This window comes from Chiloscyllium plagiosum, unplaced genomic scaffold (genome assembly GCF_037043375.1).
Source record: "Chiloscyllium plagiosum isolate Xiang-an unplaced genomic scaffold, Cpla_swu_hap1 HiC_scaffold_39, whole genome shotgun sequence".
NCBI classification, from domain to species: domain Eukaryota; kingdom Metazoa; phylum Chordata; class Chondrichthyes; order Orectolobiformes; family Hemiscylliidae; genus Chiloscyllium; species Chiloscyllium plagiosum.
Window position 1 is genome coordinate 30,333,123 of NW_028270177.1, and position 14,997 is coordinate 30,348,119.

Here is a 14,997-nt window from a genome sequence, read left to right on the forward strand (position 1 = left end):
TACAGTGTGCCAACAGGCCCTTCGGCCCAAAAGGTCCATGCCAACCCTCTGAAGAGTATCCCACCGGGAACCATTTCCATCTGACTAATGCACCTAACACTACGGGCAATTTAACACGGCCAATTCACCTGACCTGTACACCTTTGGACTGTGGGAGGAAACCGGAGCACCCAGAGGAAACCCACGCAGACACGGGGAGAATGTGCAACCTCCACACTGAGGAGACGGGAATCAAACCTAGGTCCCTGGCACTGAGAGGCAGCAGTGCTACCACTGAGCCATCGTGCTGCTCCCCCCACTGAGCCACCGTGCCGTCCCAGAAAGTACCTGCAAAGTCTGCTGCTGCCAAGTTACTAGCTTTTACCACTTGTACTTGCAGGAACCCAATGTCGCTTATATCCTGGAAGGTGTTTCTCAAACACTGAAAATCAAAATTAAAACTTCAGTTAAAAAAGTTCACCAAACAGCATAGAGAATAAAGAGCTCATCATTCACTACAGCTTCTGACTTATAACTAAACGAAGAGCCAAAATGATCTCAATGGGGAGCACGGCTCCTTCTGCTGGCGCGGTGGCTCAGTGGTTAACACTATTACCTCTCAGCTCTAGGGACCCGGGTTCGATTCCAGCCTCAGGTGACTGTGTGGGGCTTGCACTTTCTCCCCGTGTCTGCGTGGGTTTCCTCCCACACTCCAAAGATGTGCAGGTTAGGTGGATTGGCCATGGGAGATATGAGGTCATGAGGTCATGGGGGGGGGTAGGTCTGGGCAGAATGCTCTTTGGAGGGTCAGTGTGGACTCGATGGGCTGAATGGCCTCTTTCCACACTGTAGAGGTGATTCTGTCCTATACTGAAATACAGCATCCTACATATGCTGGAGTAAATCTGCTCATACTTTGCCAGGACCTGAGTTTAAAAGGGATCTGTTTCATAGAATCGCCATTGATCCTCTGAAGGATATCCCAATGTTATCCCTGTAACTCTACATTTGGCACGATTAACCCACCTAGCCTGCAATCCATGGACACTATGGTCAATTTAGCATGGCCAATCTACCCTAAACTGCACATCCTTGGGAGACAAGCATCGCACCTGGAGGAATACCACGCAGACACAGGAAGAACTCCACACAGATATCGTCTGAGGCTGGAATCAAACCTGGCACCATGGAACAGTGAGACAGCAGTGCTAACCACTGAACCACCATGCCACCCAGGAAATTCTCAGCCATAGCATCATTCTTAGAATAAGATCCCAGATTATCTCACTGCCTCTTGTTAATGGGTACAATCGCACCAGGGTTTAATATAGGGCAGAACGCCAACTCACTTTGAATTATTTTCACTGTGTCCAACTTAATGCAACCTCACCACCCGAGGTCTGCTTACTAAAAATGATGCAAAGTCAAAAAGAAAAAGCTTGCATTGCTACAGATTTTATGAGGTAGGTTGGCACCTTTGTAAACTGGACCATTAGCTCTGTTATTATTTGATTTTAGATTCCCTACAGCGTGGAAACAGGCCCTTCGGCCCAACCAGTCCACACCGACCCTCTGAAGAGTAACCCACCCAGACCCATTTCCCTCTGACTAATGCACCTGACATTATGGGCAATTCTATATGGCCAATTCAGCTGATCGGCACATCTTTGGACTGTGGGAGGAAACCGGAGCACCCAGAGGAAACCCAGACAGACATGGGGAGAATGTGCAAACTCCACACAGACAGTTACCCGAGGCTGGAATCAAACCCAGGACCCTGGTGCTGTGAGGCAGCAGTGCTAACCACTGAGCCACTGTGCCGTCCTTATTGTGGAATAAGTTTCAAGTAGAGCAGTAACAAGTTGCTGTTGGGCTAAATCTAAACCTTAAACCTGAAGAAAGGGTTTCTTCTTAAGCTTCATATAATACAAGTGGTGAAATTTTGAAATAAAAGCAGAAAATGGTGGAGATACTCCACAGGTCTAGCAGCCTCTACGAATCAAGAAGTCATTTATCATCAACTTAAAAAGTTAACTGTTTCTCCCTCAAAGTTGTTGCATTGCCTGGTGTATTTCCTCTCCTTATAGACAGTAATCATCCCTCTTCTGCTGCCAGTTTGTACGTAAGAACATAAGAAATCGGAGCAGGAATATCCTGCTCCACCATTCAATAAGATCATAGCTGATCTTTTCATAGACTCAGCTCCACTTATCCATCCACAGACCATAACCCTTAATTCCTTTACTGTTCAAAAATCTAACTTTGCTTTAAAAACATTCAATAAGACAGTCTCAGCTGTTTCATTGGGTAGGAAATTCCACAGATTCACAACCCTTTGGGTGAGGATGTTCCTCCTCAACTCAATCTGAAATCTGCTCCCCCTCGTTCTGAGGCTGTGTCCCCTAGTTCTAGTGTCTACTATAAAGTGCCCACTTGCCACCTACAGTCAAGGCTTTTAAACGACTCTTGTTGTACTTACATATCTCTGAATAATCTGCTGCCTCTCAGTCTCATCATGCAGTGGGCTGACACAGGGGTCAGAGATGTAGACCCCGTTGCACGTTCTAATTGTGATCAACAAAACCACAGAACCCTGTCCATTTTCCAGCGACAGCTCCTTACAGTTTGCCTGTCCCTTGGAGAACGTCAAAAGGTTAACTTTGCACCTGAAACATGTTAAAATAAGACAGTGATCAGAACTTAAACATTTACAATACTAAATTAACTTTAATAAGAGCACATCATTAATGTAAATTTAATTTTGGCTTAAAAATGATTCAGTGAATGAAATTCTTTGCAATTCTCAAAAGAGTGCAAGAGGGGAATAGAATTAGACTCAAACTTCACTTGGTCAGTGCCCTAGGAGTCCTGGGTCGAGAAGATGCTAAACAAAAATCAGCCAAAGTACCCAATTGGTGTCAAAATCTCTTGATGGAAGTGAAAAAAATGTGAATATCACAAAATGAGAGAGGTTAACCTTGTGCGTCACCATGACTAATAACCCAATTTCAACAGAGACGAGCCAGTGGTATACAATGGGACTTGGGGTGAGTGCAGTTTTACACCTATCCCAATTTATCTCACTGATATAATTCAACAATCTGAAAGTCTCCCTCAGTGTATTTAGGGGAAACCCAAATTGATCTTTCCTCTATTCTTGCTTTGATTTTCCAAGGAATATTTTCAGCTTTATTAAAAAGCTGACTGTACTCAAATCAGTTGCAAGAGAGAGTTAACAAGATACAACGCACAATACAAATTGTAAAGAGTTCAGGGAAAGCAGCAATTCATTGTCAGTGGGGAAATCGATCCAATCGGTGATGGAGGAGGGTACTGGATTCCTCTCAGTGCAATAGCTCATTGAAATGGTTACAGAGCACCAAGGATGTCATTAGCATCACAACTGGATTACCTGCATGTTTCACTGAGTCATTAACTGCACCTAAAACCACGTGTGTACCAACCTGACATGGGCTAAAGAAAAGCTTATGGTGCAGAGACACAGCTACAGTACCGCTGTTGAAATGCAGTGACACCTCGTCAATCTCCAGGATAGTCTTCAAAGTCCCACTTTATAACACAAGTTCCTTTAATCTTTTAGGTCTATTTCCTCTTTGAAGAAGGCCAACAGGATTACTGGTTGCAATGTCCCTTCAATAAGAATATACAGACACCCTTCCTTTGAGACAGAGGAATAATCCAGGATAACTTCCACGTCCTTGGTCTCTTGTGATCACGTTACACTCGGGTTCTTTCGAGTGAATGTTCTTTTTCCGGAATCATCATTTCTCTGCTCATTATGAAAGTATTTATAATTGTCTTTTCATGCTCCATCAATCTTCATATGGCTTCCTATTTAAAGTCCTCACCAGTTTCTCAATCTCTTTGACGTTATTGAAAGATTCACCTCCACTGTGCCTGTTGACCTGATTTTGGGCAATCATCATTATCCTTCTCTCTCCCCTGCACGCCACTACCAGCACCCACATTGATTCCTACACTTATTTGCCAAGCCAACCCAGCAGTTACTGTGATGACTGTAGTTTTGACCCTATTGCACCTATTCTTTGCACTTTACCCAGTAACAATCGTTCACATTTCTGCTCAAAATGTATCCCCCTGAACTTGACAGTCTCGATTTTCCTACAGATTGAACTACACTATGCTGTAACTACAGTTGCCAAGCTGCTTTCCAAATGATATTTTAGTTATTGGTACTTACTTGTTATCCAGAAGTATATCTATCAGACATTGCATCCCAAACAGTCACAAAGATGACAGTCAATTCTAAAGTCCACAAACACGTTTTAACTATCCCCAATCCCAAAGCAGACCTTTTGGGTGGCACGGTGGCACAGTGGTTAGCACTGCTGCCTCACAGCGCCAGAGACCCGGGTTCAATTCCTGCCTCAGGCGACTGACTGTGTGGAGTTTGCACATTCTCCCAGTGTCTGCGTGGGTTTCCTCCCACAGTCCAAAAATGTGCAGGTTAGGTGAATTGGCCATGCTAAATTGCCTGTGGTGTTAGGTGCAGGGGTAAATGTAGGGGAATGGGTCTGGGCGGGTGCACTTCGGCGGGTCGGTGTGGACTTGTTGGGCCGAAGGGCCTGTTTCCACAATGTAAGTAATCTAATCTAATCTAAAAAAAACCCTTTATCATGGTAAATTGAAAGTTGCCTGTTATCACCATGTTTAAAAACCCACATGCCTTCCCCTTTAGAGTATAAAATTCCAGGTCCTATCTCTTTTGATTGAATGATTGTTGTTACGTGCACTGTGATACAGGTACAGACCGACCGTACCATACAAAGTGCATCAGGGTAAGAGTAGAGTGCCGAATATAGTGTTCCAGCTGCAGAGAAGATACAGAAAGACAGAGAGAGAGAGAGAGAGAGAGAGAGAGAGAGAGAGAGAGAGAGAGAGAGAGAGAGAGAGAGAGATTAGAATTAACATTGGAGAAGGCCATTCAAACGTCTGATAACCACAGGGAAGAAGCTGTTTGTACATGTATTCAAATATGGAAGAGGGTGGGAGAGAGTATAACTAGAATGGGAGGGGTCTTTGTTTGTGTTGGCTGCTTTCCCAAGGCAGTGGGATGTATAGATGGAGTCAATGGATGGAAGGCTGGTTTACGTAATGGACTGGGCTTACTCACTCTCAAATTCCACAAGCTTTCTACCTGTTCCGTCCTGCAACACAAGTTAGTGACTGGCAGAGTGCACAGGAAAAGGCTAACAGCAGCAAAACAGGTTACTCAGCACCACATGAGCTCCCCGTTTACCCTTAGCTAATCACATTCTGCTATTCCTTCCTTCCTCATGTATTTATCTAGCTTTCCCTTAAACAAGTCTAACAATATTCACAAGGTGGTAGAGCAAAGGGAAATTCTAATCAGATACATGCATTTCAAACAACGTAAGATCTTGAGGGGATAACATTGATCAAATCCAATTCTTTTTCTCCCAGTTTCGTTTAGAAGGAATGCAAACATTGCACAGTATTTATTATATACTGTGGCTATGACATGAGAATTAGTGACTCCTAAACAAAGCGTGAAGTTGTTTCCAACAGCCCCAAGGGTTTAGAGTCACGCTGCATCGTGTCCGGGCATTGCCGACAGAAAGCATCGACAGGAGGCCACACACCAGACTCCTCCTGCAAGTACAGGCAGGTATTAATAAAGCCCCTGCACGATCCTCCGCCCCCACCACCACCCAATCCTTGGTGAATTCCAGGACTCTGGACCTGAAGGGCCACTTCCAATCTCGTTGTTTGGCATGAACATGCAGAACCCTAGAATGGGAAGTAGGTTACCTCAGGACTGCAGATGCTGGAAATCAGAGTTGTAAGTGTGGTCAGCACAACAGGTCAGGCAGCATCCAAGAAGTAGGAGAATTGACATTTCAGGATTCAGGGGCTTAATTTAGCAGCGCCCAGCGATTCTAATTTCTGCTGAGGTCGCGGGAATGAAACTCAAGACAATTTAGAGGAATGAACTGATGATCCAATTTGGCAGTTAGCCACTAAGCAGTAAACAAGAAATATGACCATATTTTACTTATGCTCTTAATAGCTTCTTGCTTCTGCTTACCAAGTTAACACAATTTGTAAATATTTTTCTACATCATTCTCTCTTGGTTTAATTTGCTCTCTTAATTGTTTCACATATTTCAATCGAATGCTTAACATAAATACAATTAAAACTATTCAATATATTGATATGAATCTGCCATGTCCCATTCTGTTTCCAATTTACAAAAAAAACATCAATCACCCAGTTTCTAATTCCACTCTGACCACAGACACATGCTTAATACTTAAACGGAGCAACAGAACAGAATCACAATCTGCATTTGTTGCCCAATGCCATTCAAGAACATTCTCTGCCGTCCAATATCAGCCACGTGCCACTGTTAATCTTCAGGGGGCCTTCCTTCTGCTGGTCGGCCCACCCACGAGGCAAAATCCTCCCAGAATCTCTGCCCCTCTCCCTTCTCTCAGCTTCTCCATTTTCTTCCTCTTCAAACAGCCAGGGCTCCTCAGTCAGATGCTGCCAGACATTCATCTCCAGCCCTGGTGCTACCCAGGCGGTCACACTCTGTGGCAAACACTGTTGCATTCTCCTGACAGGTCTTTGCATTCCAGTAGAACCTGATTGATTGATTTGTCAACTTTGGAAAAACTTCAGATAACAAGGTGCTGACTTGTTGCAATGTTTTCACTTAATCGCATTGAATCCAGTTCATTTCCTCGCTTTGTGCGATTGGAGGGCACTTTGCCCTATCTTTCCCGTCTACAGTTCGAATCCAGAAATATTTACAACAGCGCTCAGCTGCAACTGACCATTTAATTGCTGCAGTTGTTTGCAGTGAAAGATCAATCAGTGAGTTGTCAGACGAACAATAGGAGGCAATTAAGAGGCGGTTCAATACCTATTCAGAGGGGTGTTACAGCTTTCAGTCAGCATGATGTCTAAAGATCACCCAGAAGAGATTAAGACAACTTTTGTGAGACAGATAATTTAAACTATATTGCGCTAGACCAATGCTAGTGACACCAAAGAGTCATACGTGAATCAGCCATCCAGCCTCTTCACTGCCATTCATAGTTTGTGGCTGATTTAGACCATGGCTTCATTTGCTTATTTTGATTTTGGACCATTTGCTCACTGGTCTAAAATAATCAACTTAAGTCTCAACAGTTTCACCCAAGACAACAGCTTTTTTTGCAATAAGCAACTCCACATTTCCACCATGTTGTGGGAAAACAAAATTACCTGTCATCACCCCAAACAATCAGTGTCACTTCTAATGTTACACCCCCTGTTCTGTAGCACCTTTGTGGATCGGTGGCAGTGTCCCTACCTCTGGACCAGTAAGCTCAGGTTCAATCCCTACTTCATCCAGATGGCCAAGGCATACAAGTCTATGGGCCAGGTGCTGGAAAATGGGGTAGAATAGTTCAATCTGAAGGGCCGAAAGGCCTTTTTGTGTGTAGATCTCCGGTGATTCTTTATGGATTAGAAATTGTTTGGGTCTCATGCCTGGACTAAAAAGCAAAAGGAAATCATTTCTCACCATCTACTCTTTAATCACCTCATACACCGCATTTCAACCATTCTTTAACTTGAAAGCATAAGCTGGTCTAGCCAATCTGTCCTTATGGCTTAACCCTATTAGTCCATCTATCATTTCATTGAATTTGTGCTACACCCACTCCAAGTGTACTCCAGTTGTCTTTAGAAGTGGTACCTGCTTTATTCTGTACTTTACATTAATACTGTTGGCGGTACATTGAGACAGCAGTCTGGAATCTCCTCTGGGCTGTGGGCATCTGCATGAACACTGTTCCCTACATAAGCACAGCTCTTCAACTCCCTCCATACTGCAGCACTCCTTTATTTATATCTGTACACAGTAGGCTATCGAATGCAGTTCTCCAGCGTAATATTGATGAGCCCTCTCTTCACATGACCATATAAATTGATGATTTAATCATAGAGATGTACAGCATGGAAACAGACCCTTCGATCCAACTTGTCCATGCCGACCAGATATCCCAACCCAATCTAGTCCCACCTGCCAGCACCCGCCCCATATCCCTCCAAACCCTTCCTATTCATATACCCATCCAGGTGCCTTTTAAATGTAATTGTACCAGCTTCCACCACTTCCTCTGGCAGTTCATTCCATACACGTACCACCCTCTGCATGAAAACGTTGCCCCATTGGTCTCTTTTATATCTTTCCCCTCTTACCCTAAACCTATGCCCTCTAGTTCTGGACTCCCCGACCCCAGGGAAAAGACTTTGTCTATTTATCCTATCCATGCCCCCTGATGATTTTATAAACCTCTATAAGGTCACCCCTCAACCTCCAATGCTCCAGGGAAAACAGCTCCAGTCTGTTCAGCCTCTCCCTATAGCTCAAATCCTCCAACCCTGGCAACATCCTTGTAAATCTTTTCTGAACCCTTTCAAGTTTCACAACATCTTTCCGATAGGAAGGAGACCAGAATTGCACAAAATATTCCAACAGTGGCCTAACCAATATCCTGTACAGCCGCAACATAACCTCCCAACTGTACTCAATACTCTGACCAATAAAGGAAAGCATACCAAATGCCTTCTTCACTATCCTATCTACCTGCGACTCCACCTTCAAGGAGCTATGAACCTGCACTCCAAGGTCTCTTTGTTCAGCAACACTGCCTAGGACCTTACCATTAAGTGTACAAGTCCTGCTAAGATTTGCTTTGTCAAAATGCAGCACCTCACATTTATCTAAATTAAATTCCATCTGCCACTTCTCAGCCCATTGGCCCATCTGGTCAAGGTCCTGTTTAATCTGAGGTAACCTTCTTCGCTGTCCACTACACCTCCAATTTTGGTGTCATTGCAAACTTACTAACTGTACCTCTTATGCTCACATTCAAATCATTTATATAAATGATGAAAAGTAGTGGACCCAGCACCGATCCTTGTGGCACACCACTGGTCACAGGCCTCCAGTCTGAAAAACAACCCTCCAGCACCACCCTCTGTCTTCTACCTTTGAACCAGTTCTGGACCCAAGTGGCTAGTCCTCCCTGTATTCCATGAGATCTAACCTTGCTAACTAGTGACCCATGGGGAACCTTGTCAAACACCCTACTGAAGTCCAAATAGATCACGTTGACCACTCTGCCCTCAGCAATCCTCTTTGTTACTTCTTCAAAAAAACTCAATCAAGTGTGGGAGTATTATGACCAGTATAGACATTTTCTAATCAATCTGTTTCGAGATATCATGATACAGCTCTGGAGTAGTTGGGATTTGAACGCCAGTCTCTTGACTCAGAGGTAGGGACATTTCCACTGCACCATAACTCCAGGACAGATGTGGTTATTTACAGATCATGACTCTCATGTAACTCATTATACCACAGGACCAAACATTTAAAACACAACATTTTGGATGGAGTCCAATCAGACTCATATTCAACTGTGTAAATACTGTGCGTTGTGCTGGAATTTTGCACTTGACAAAACTCAACAATCGGTGATAGAGTCATTTACAATCCAGGATGAGACCAATCATGGGCATGGGGCAATCTGGTTTATCCTATTTCCTGGCTTATGCCCCCTCGGTCTTCAAGTTTATTTCCCTGAAATGACCATCCAGTTCCCTTTTGAAATCATTCCTCTTCTCAGCTTCCAACTCACCCTGGAGGACAGCAAGTTACAGGTCATTCCCATTCGCTGTAAAAAAAAAAATTTCTTCCTCACATTCCCTCTACATCTCCTGGATAAAGCCTTAAATTGTCTTGTACCATCAGCTAAAGGGAACAGCTTTTCTAGTCCATCTTAACAAAACCTGACTTGGAGTGAATTTATGGGGTGAATTTGTATTTGCAGAATTAATTTTATTTTGCTCAAAAACTGCATAAATCCATGTAAGATTCTGTAAATCCCACTTTAGAAATAGAATTGAGTCAACATTGGTACAGACTGTACCTTCACACATTTAATGCATGGTCTGAGCTGAGGTGACACCTATTAATAGATAAGCTGACGCCACCTTGAGAATGTAATTCTGGGATTTACAGATAAAAGACCTAAACAACCATATCTCTTGTAGCCCTACACAAGGAAAGAAAACACCATTTCGACTGGGACAATACATCTATCCTGGGACAGGCTAAGCAAAGACATGCCAGGAATTCCTAGAGGCCTGGCACTCCAACCACAACGCCATAAACAAACACATAGATCTAGATGCCATCTATCAACCCCTCAGAAAACGAACAGGAAATGATATCATCACAAACCCCAGGAACCCCATCCAGGAGAAAAATATAAATAGAAAGCAGGAGACAACAGCTTCGTTTCACTTGGAGGTGGCCACTGATGTTGTTACCTAGCTAGGTAATGAAACGTCTGGATATCAAACCTACAGCTCAGCGAGCAAACCTACACCCTAAAGATGAAAGACTTAATCTAAATTAGTTTAAGAACTATAACCTGGTGTTGTGTGATTTTTAACTAAAGTTTTTAATTAATAATTACAACTCCATGACAATGTAACCGTTTTGCTATAAATTCTGTGCCATATGTGCATGTTCCACAACCACCTGATGAAGGAGCAGCGCTCCGAAAGCTAGTGCTTCCAGATAAACCTGTTTGACTATAATCTGATGTTGTGTGATTTTTAAACTTCACCAAACCTGCCACAGTCCTCTCACCTGGAGGAAACATCCTCTCACCTGGAGGAAACATCCTATCACCTGGAGGAAACATCCTCTCGATCTCCTTTGGTCCAAATAGTAATACCCTCATCCTAACTGAAAAATGTGTTGCTGGAAAAGCGCAGCAGGTCAGGCAGCATCCAAGGAACAGGAGAATCGACGTTTCAGGCATAAGCCCTTCTTCAGAAATAAGGAGGGTGTGCCAAGCAGGCTAAGATAAAAGGTAGGGAGGAGGGACTTGGGGGAGGGGTGTTGGGAAGGCAATAGGTGGAAGGAGGTCAAGGTGAGGGTGATAGGCCGGAGAGGGGGTGGAGGCGAAGAAGATTGCAGGTCAAGAAGGCAGTGCTGAGTCCGAGGGTTGGGACTGAGAAAAGGTGGGGGGAGGGGACCCAACCCACGGACTCAGCACCGCCTTCTTGACCTGCAATCTTCTTCCCGACCTCTCCGCCCCCACCCCCTCTCCGGCCTATCACCCTCACCTTAACCTCCTTCCACCTATCGCATTCCCAACGCCCCTCCTCCAAGTCCCTCCTCCCTACCTTTTATCTTAGCCTGCTTCCTGAAGAAGGGCTTATCCCCGAAACGTCGATTCTCCTGCTCCTTTGATGCTACCTGACCTGCTGCGCTTTTCCAGCAACACATTTTTCAGCTCTGATCTCCAGCATCTGCAGTCCTCACTTTCTCCTACCCTAGTCCTAACCCTAGTTCAAAAACTATTGGTGATTGCAGAGAAAGGGGCCACTTAACTGGGCAGGTAGTCAAGAGATATATGTGATCAGAGATGACAAGGCCAAGGTACACTTCCTGAGATGGGTTAATCCCCCGAGTGATTTTAGCAATTCCCAGAAAATCTATTTTTGGAATGAAGTCACCTGTTGAGACTGGGTCAAACAAAAACTTCTAAACTGAGCATGATCGTTGTTCAGAAACAAGGTCATAGTTCAACCTAAAAAAGATTTTACGCAAGTGTTAAAGGTCACAAATCAGGAATTTGAGATACTGTCGAGCCATGACCTAAATGAATGGCTCAGGTTCAAGGACTGAATGGCCTTCACTATTCCTGTGAAGTATAGATTTGGGGGGCTTACATTTTGCTCCTTTACTCACCCATTCCACTCCCTTTAGATTTTCATCATGAAAATATTTGCCATGCAATTTCTCTCATCACCTACCGGTCTCAGATAGGCCCTTTTCACTCTTTCTCCACCCTCACCACTCCCACATTGGCTCAAAATCTATTCCTGTCCTCTCCATTCTGATGAAGAGTTATTTAGTTGAAGTGTTAGCACCTGTGGAGAGTAAGAACTATCTGACGTACTCAGTGTTTCCGGTATTTTGTATTTTTGCTTCAGATTCCTGGCACCTGGGGCATTTGTAGGCTTGAGTGATTTGAGTGAGGTTTATGAAGTGATGAGGAAAACTGCTCTCACCTTGTGCAGAACAATTATTTCAATTGGATAAGTTAAGGCAGCTTTGGAATTGCAACTACAGATTACACAAGGTTGTAACAAGGTTCGATGTAAGACAGTTTCTGTTCTCAGAAGGAACTGCAGGCATGTGAAACAGGCCGTGAAGCACAATTCACCAAGTTCCACCAAGAAAAAGCCAGGATTGTCTCTCCCTTGGGTAAAGGTCACTTCCAACAAGGGTTGGCCAGTAATAACAACGGGAACTTCTGGACTCTCCCTGATACCCCAAAGGGTTCAACTGAAGACGTCAGGGTTAGAGTGGTGCTGGAAAAGCACAGCAGCTCAGGCAGCATCCGAGGAGCAGGAAAATCGACGTTTCGGGCAAAAGCCCTTCATCAGGAATACAGGCAGAGAGCCTGAAGGGTGGAGAGATCTTTTAAGAAGAAGATGTCAGTCAGATTTCTTCCCCACCCCCAACCCCCCCAATTGCTCTGGCTATTATTCATCCCTCTGCCAGCAGATACTAGCACTCAGCCATTCTGACACATCTTTCTGCAGAAAGATATTACCATCTCACAGTCTGAACGACAATGACGCAAGAAACTTAAAATGATAAACATTTACAGACAGTAGACACCTGATGTACTAAATAGCAAATAACAGCAGATTATGCATTACTTTTGTTACTTGTACTCTATTTGTTCTTTGGTTGCAATCACATAAAGGTCTGAATGTAGCAAAATTGTGTAAAAGGTCCAGTGAGGTCTATTGCAATTTCAACTATGTTCCCTGGACAACATCTGTGTCTCAGGTTTGCTGCAGTTCTCCAGTGAAGCTCAGCACAAGCTGGAAGAACACCTCATTTTCCACTTGGGTACTCTGCAACCTTCTGGACTCAATATAGAGTTCAATAATTTCGGGGCCTGAGCACCTTGTCACGTGTCCTTCCCCCCCAACCCACCAGACAACAGGCCTTGTCGTCACATGACCTGCAACCATAACAACTCATTATCAGCTGCTAACGATCGCCATTAGCGACTATTCATTTTCCCATGCTGACCTTTACCAACTCCTTCGGCTGCCCACCCCCGGGTCTACTTTAACATTGAGAACAATTCACAGCGAGGTCTATCTCAACATTTAAATTCGCATTCCTAATTACCTGTGCTAACCTTTTTACCCCCTCGCTTAGCAAAAATGCACCCAACGCTGACTTAGAAATGTTCAAAGAATCGGTTTCCACCTCCTTTTAAGGAAGAAAGCCACAATGACTCACAACCCTCTGTCAGAAAAGATTTCACCTCATCTCGGTTTTAAATGGGTGACCCTTCATTTTTAAACAGTGTCTTGTGGTTCCAGATTTTCTTGCATGGGGAAAAATCCTCTCCACACTGCCCCTGTAAGGATCCCTCAGTATCTTAGAAGCTTCAATTGAGTCTAAACTCTGGTGGATTTCAGCCTAGCTTGTCCTTTTTTTATTCATTCGTGAGATGAGGGCATTGCTGGCTAGGCCAGCATTTAGTGCCAATCCCTGAATCAACTGTCAACCACAGTGGGTCTGGAGTCACAGACCAGGTTAGGATAGCAGTTTCCTCCTCTAAGGGACATTAGCGAATTAGGTGGGTTTTCCGACAAGTGACCGCGGATTCATTCCAGATTTTTTAAAATGGGAAACCAATTCAGATTCCATCATCTGCCACAGCTGGATTTGAACCCTGGTCCCCAGGATGTTACCTGGGTATTTGGATTAATAGTCTAACAATAATACCACTCAGCCATTACCTCCCCTGCAAGACATTCCTCATTAGATAACATGCCCATTCCAGATACTACTCTGGTTAACTCTCTCTGAACTGCTTCCACCATAATTACATCCTTCCCAAATAAGGTGACCAGTACTATACAGTCCTCCAATCATGGTCTCACCACCCTCCTTTATAATTGAAGCATAATCTTTAGTATTCAATACCCATTGCAATAAATGATAACATTCTATTAGCTTTCCTAATCACTTCTGGATCTGCAGATTAGCTTTTCATGATCTCTAGGAAACCCAGATCCCTTTATATTTTCCAAACTGTATGCAATTATTTACATTTCAACATTCATTTCTTTTTAAGATAAAACAGTGCGACATTCTGCTCACTTCTTGACTGATACCTTTTCTGCATTAAGCCAAAGTGTTTATGATTGTGCTTTCAAAGTCTGTATATATTGTGGTACACTTACAGAGAGGTAATAAATAGCAGTACTTCGCCCGCTCAGAAATAGTTTTCAGTTTGACTGAGATCGACAGATTTTTATTAGGTAAAGATGCCATGAAATCGGGATCAAAGGCAGGCAATGGTTTGGAGGTACAGATCAGCCATCATCTATTAAAATGGTTGAACAGACTCAAGAGGCTGAAAAGTCTACATCAGCTTCTCTGTTCTTTGAAACAATCCAAGGTCAGGTTTCAACTGAAAACTGATCCAATGCCAAAGTAATTATGATATAAAACCAAATCCTCGTTCAAAGCAGGAAGAAAAAAGACGAAATGCAGAGTTATGCACAACTGAACCATCTCTCCAAGGAATGGTTAATAATCAAGTGTAGTCTTAGATTGATGCAGCAAGAAAGGATGCCATTTGGCCCATCGTGCCTGTGCTGGCCCTTCGAAAGAGCTAGTTAATAATCCCACTCACCTGCCCGTTCCCCAAAGCCCTGCAAATCTTTCAAATGCAAACACAAAATCACAGCACAGGAGACCATTCAGCCTGCCATGTCTATGTTACTACTCCGAATGAGCAGTGCTCCTAGAGCCAATCCCCCTTCTTACCTTAGTCCTGCCTATTCTAATAATAAATAATAATAATTTTCCATCTCAAATGCCTTAACTGAACTTG

The 14,997-nt window shown here is 43.7% G+C and overlaps 1 protein-coding gene across 9 annotated transcripts in view; it reads right to left on the reverse strand.

Annotated features, from left to right (window-relative positions):
• LOC122541051 (multiple C2 and transmembrane domain-containing protein 2-like) overlaps positions 1-14,997 on the reverse strand; it is a 487,119-nt gene that overhangs the window by 198,900 nt on the left and 273,222 nt on the right. For all 9 annotated transcript variants that reach the window (XR_006309501.2, XM_087981162.1, XM_087981161.1 and 6 more), the window contains 2 exons: positions 2,459-2,645; positions 328-421 (listed from right to left, as the gene is read on the reverse strand). Coding sequence is in view for 8 of the 9 variants with exons in the window: in XM_087981162.1 (XP_087837288.1) it covers positions 328-421; positions 2,459-2,645 (281 nt within the window). In the remaining variant the exon portion in view is untranslated. The remainder of the gene's footprint in view (positions 1-327; positions 422-2,458; positions 2,646-14,997) is intronic.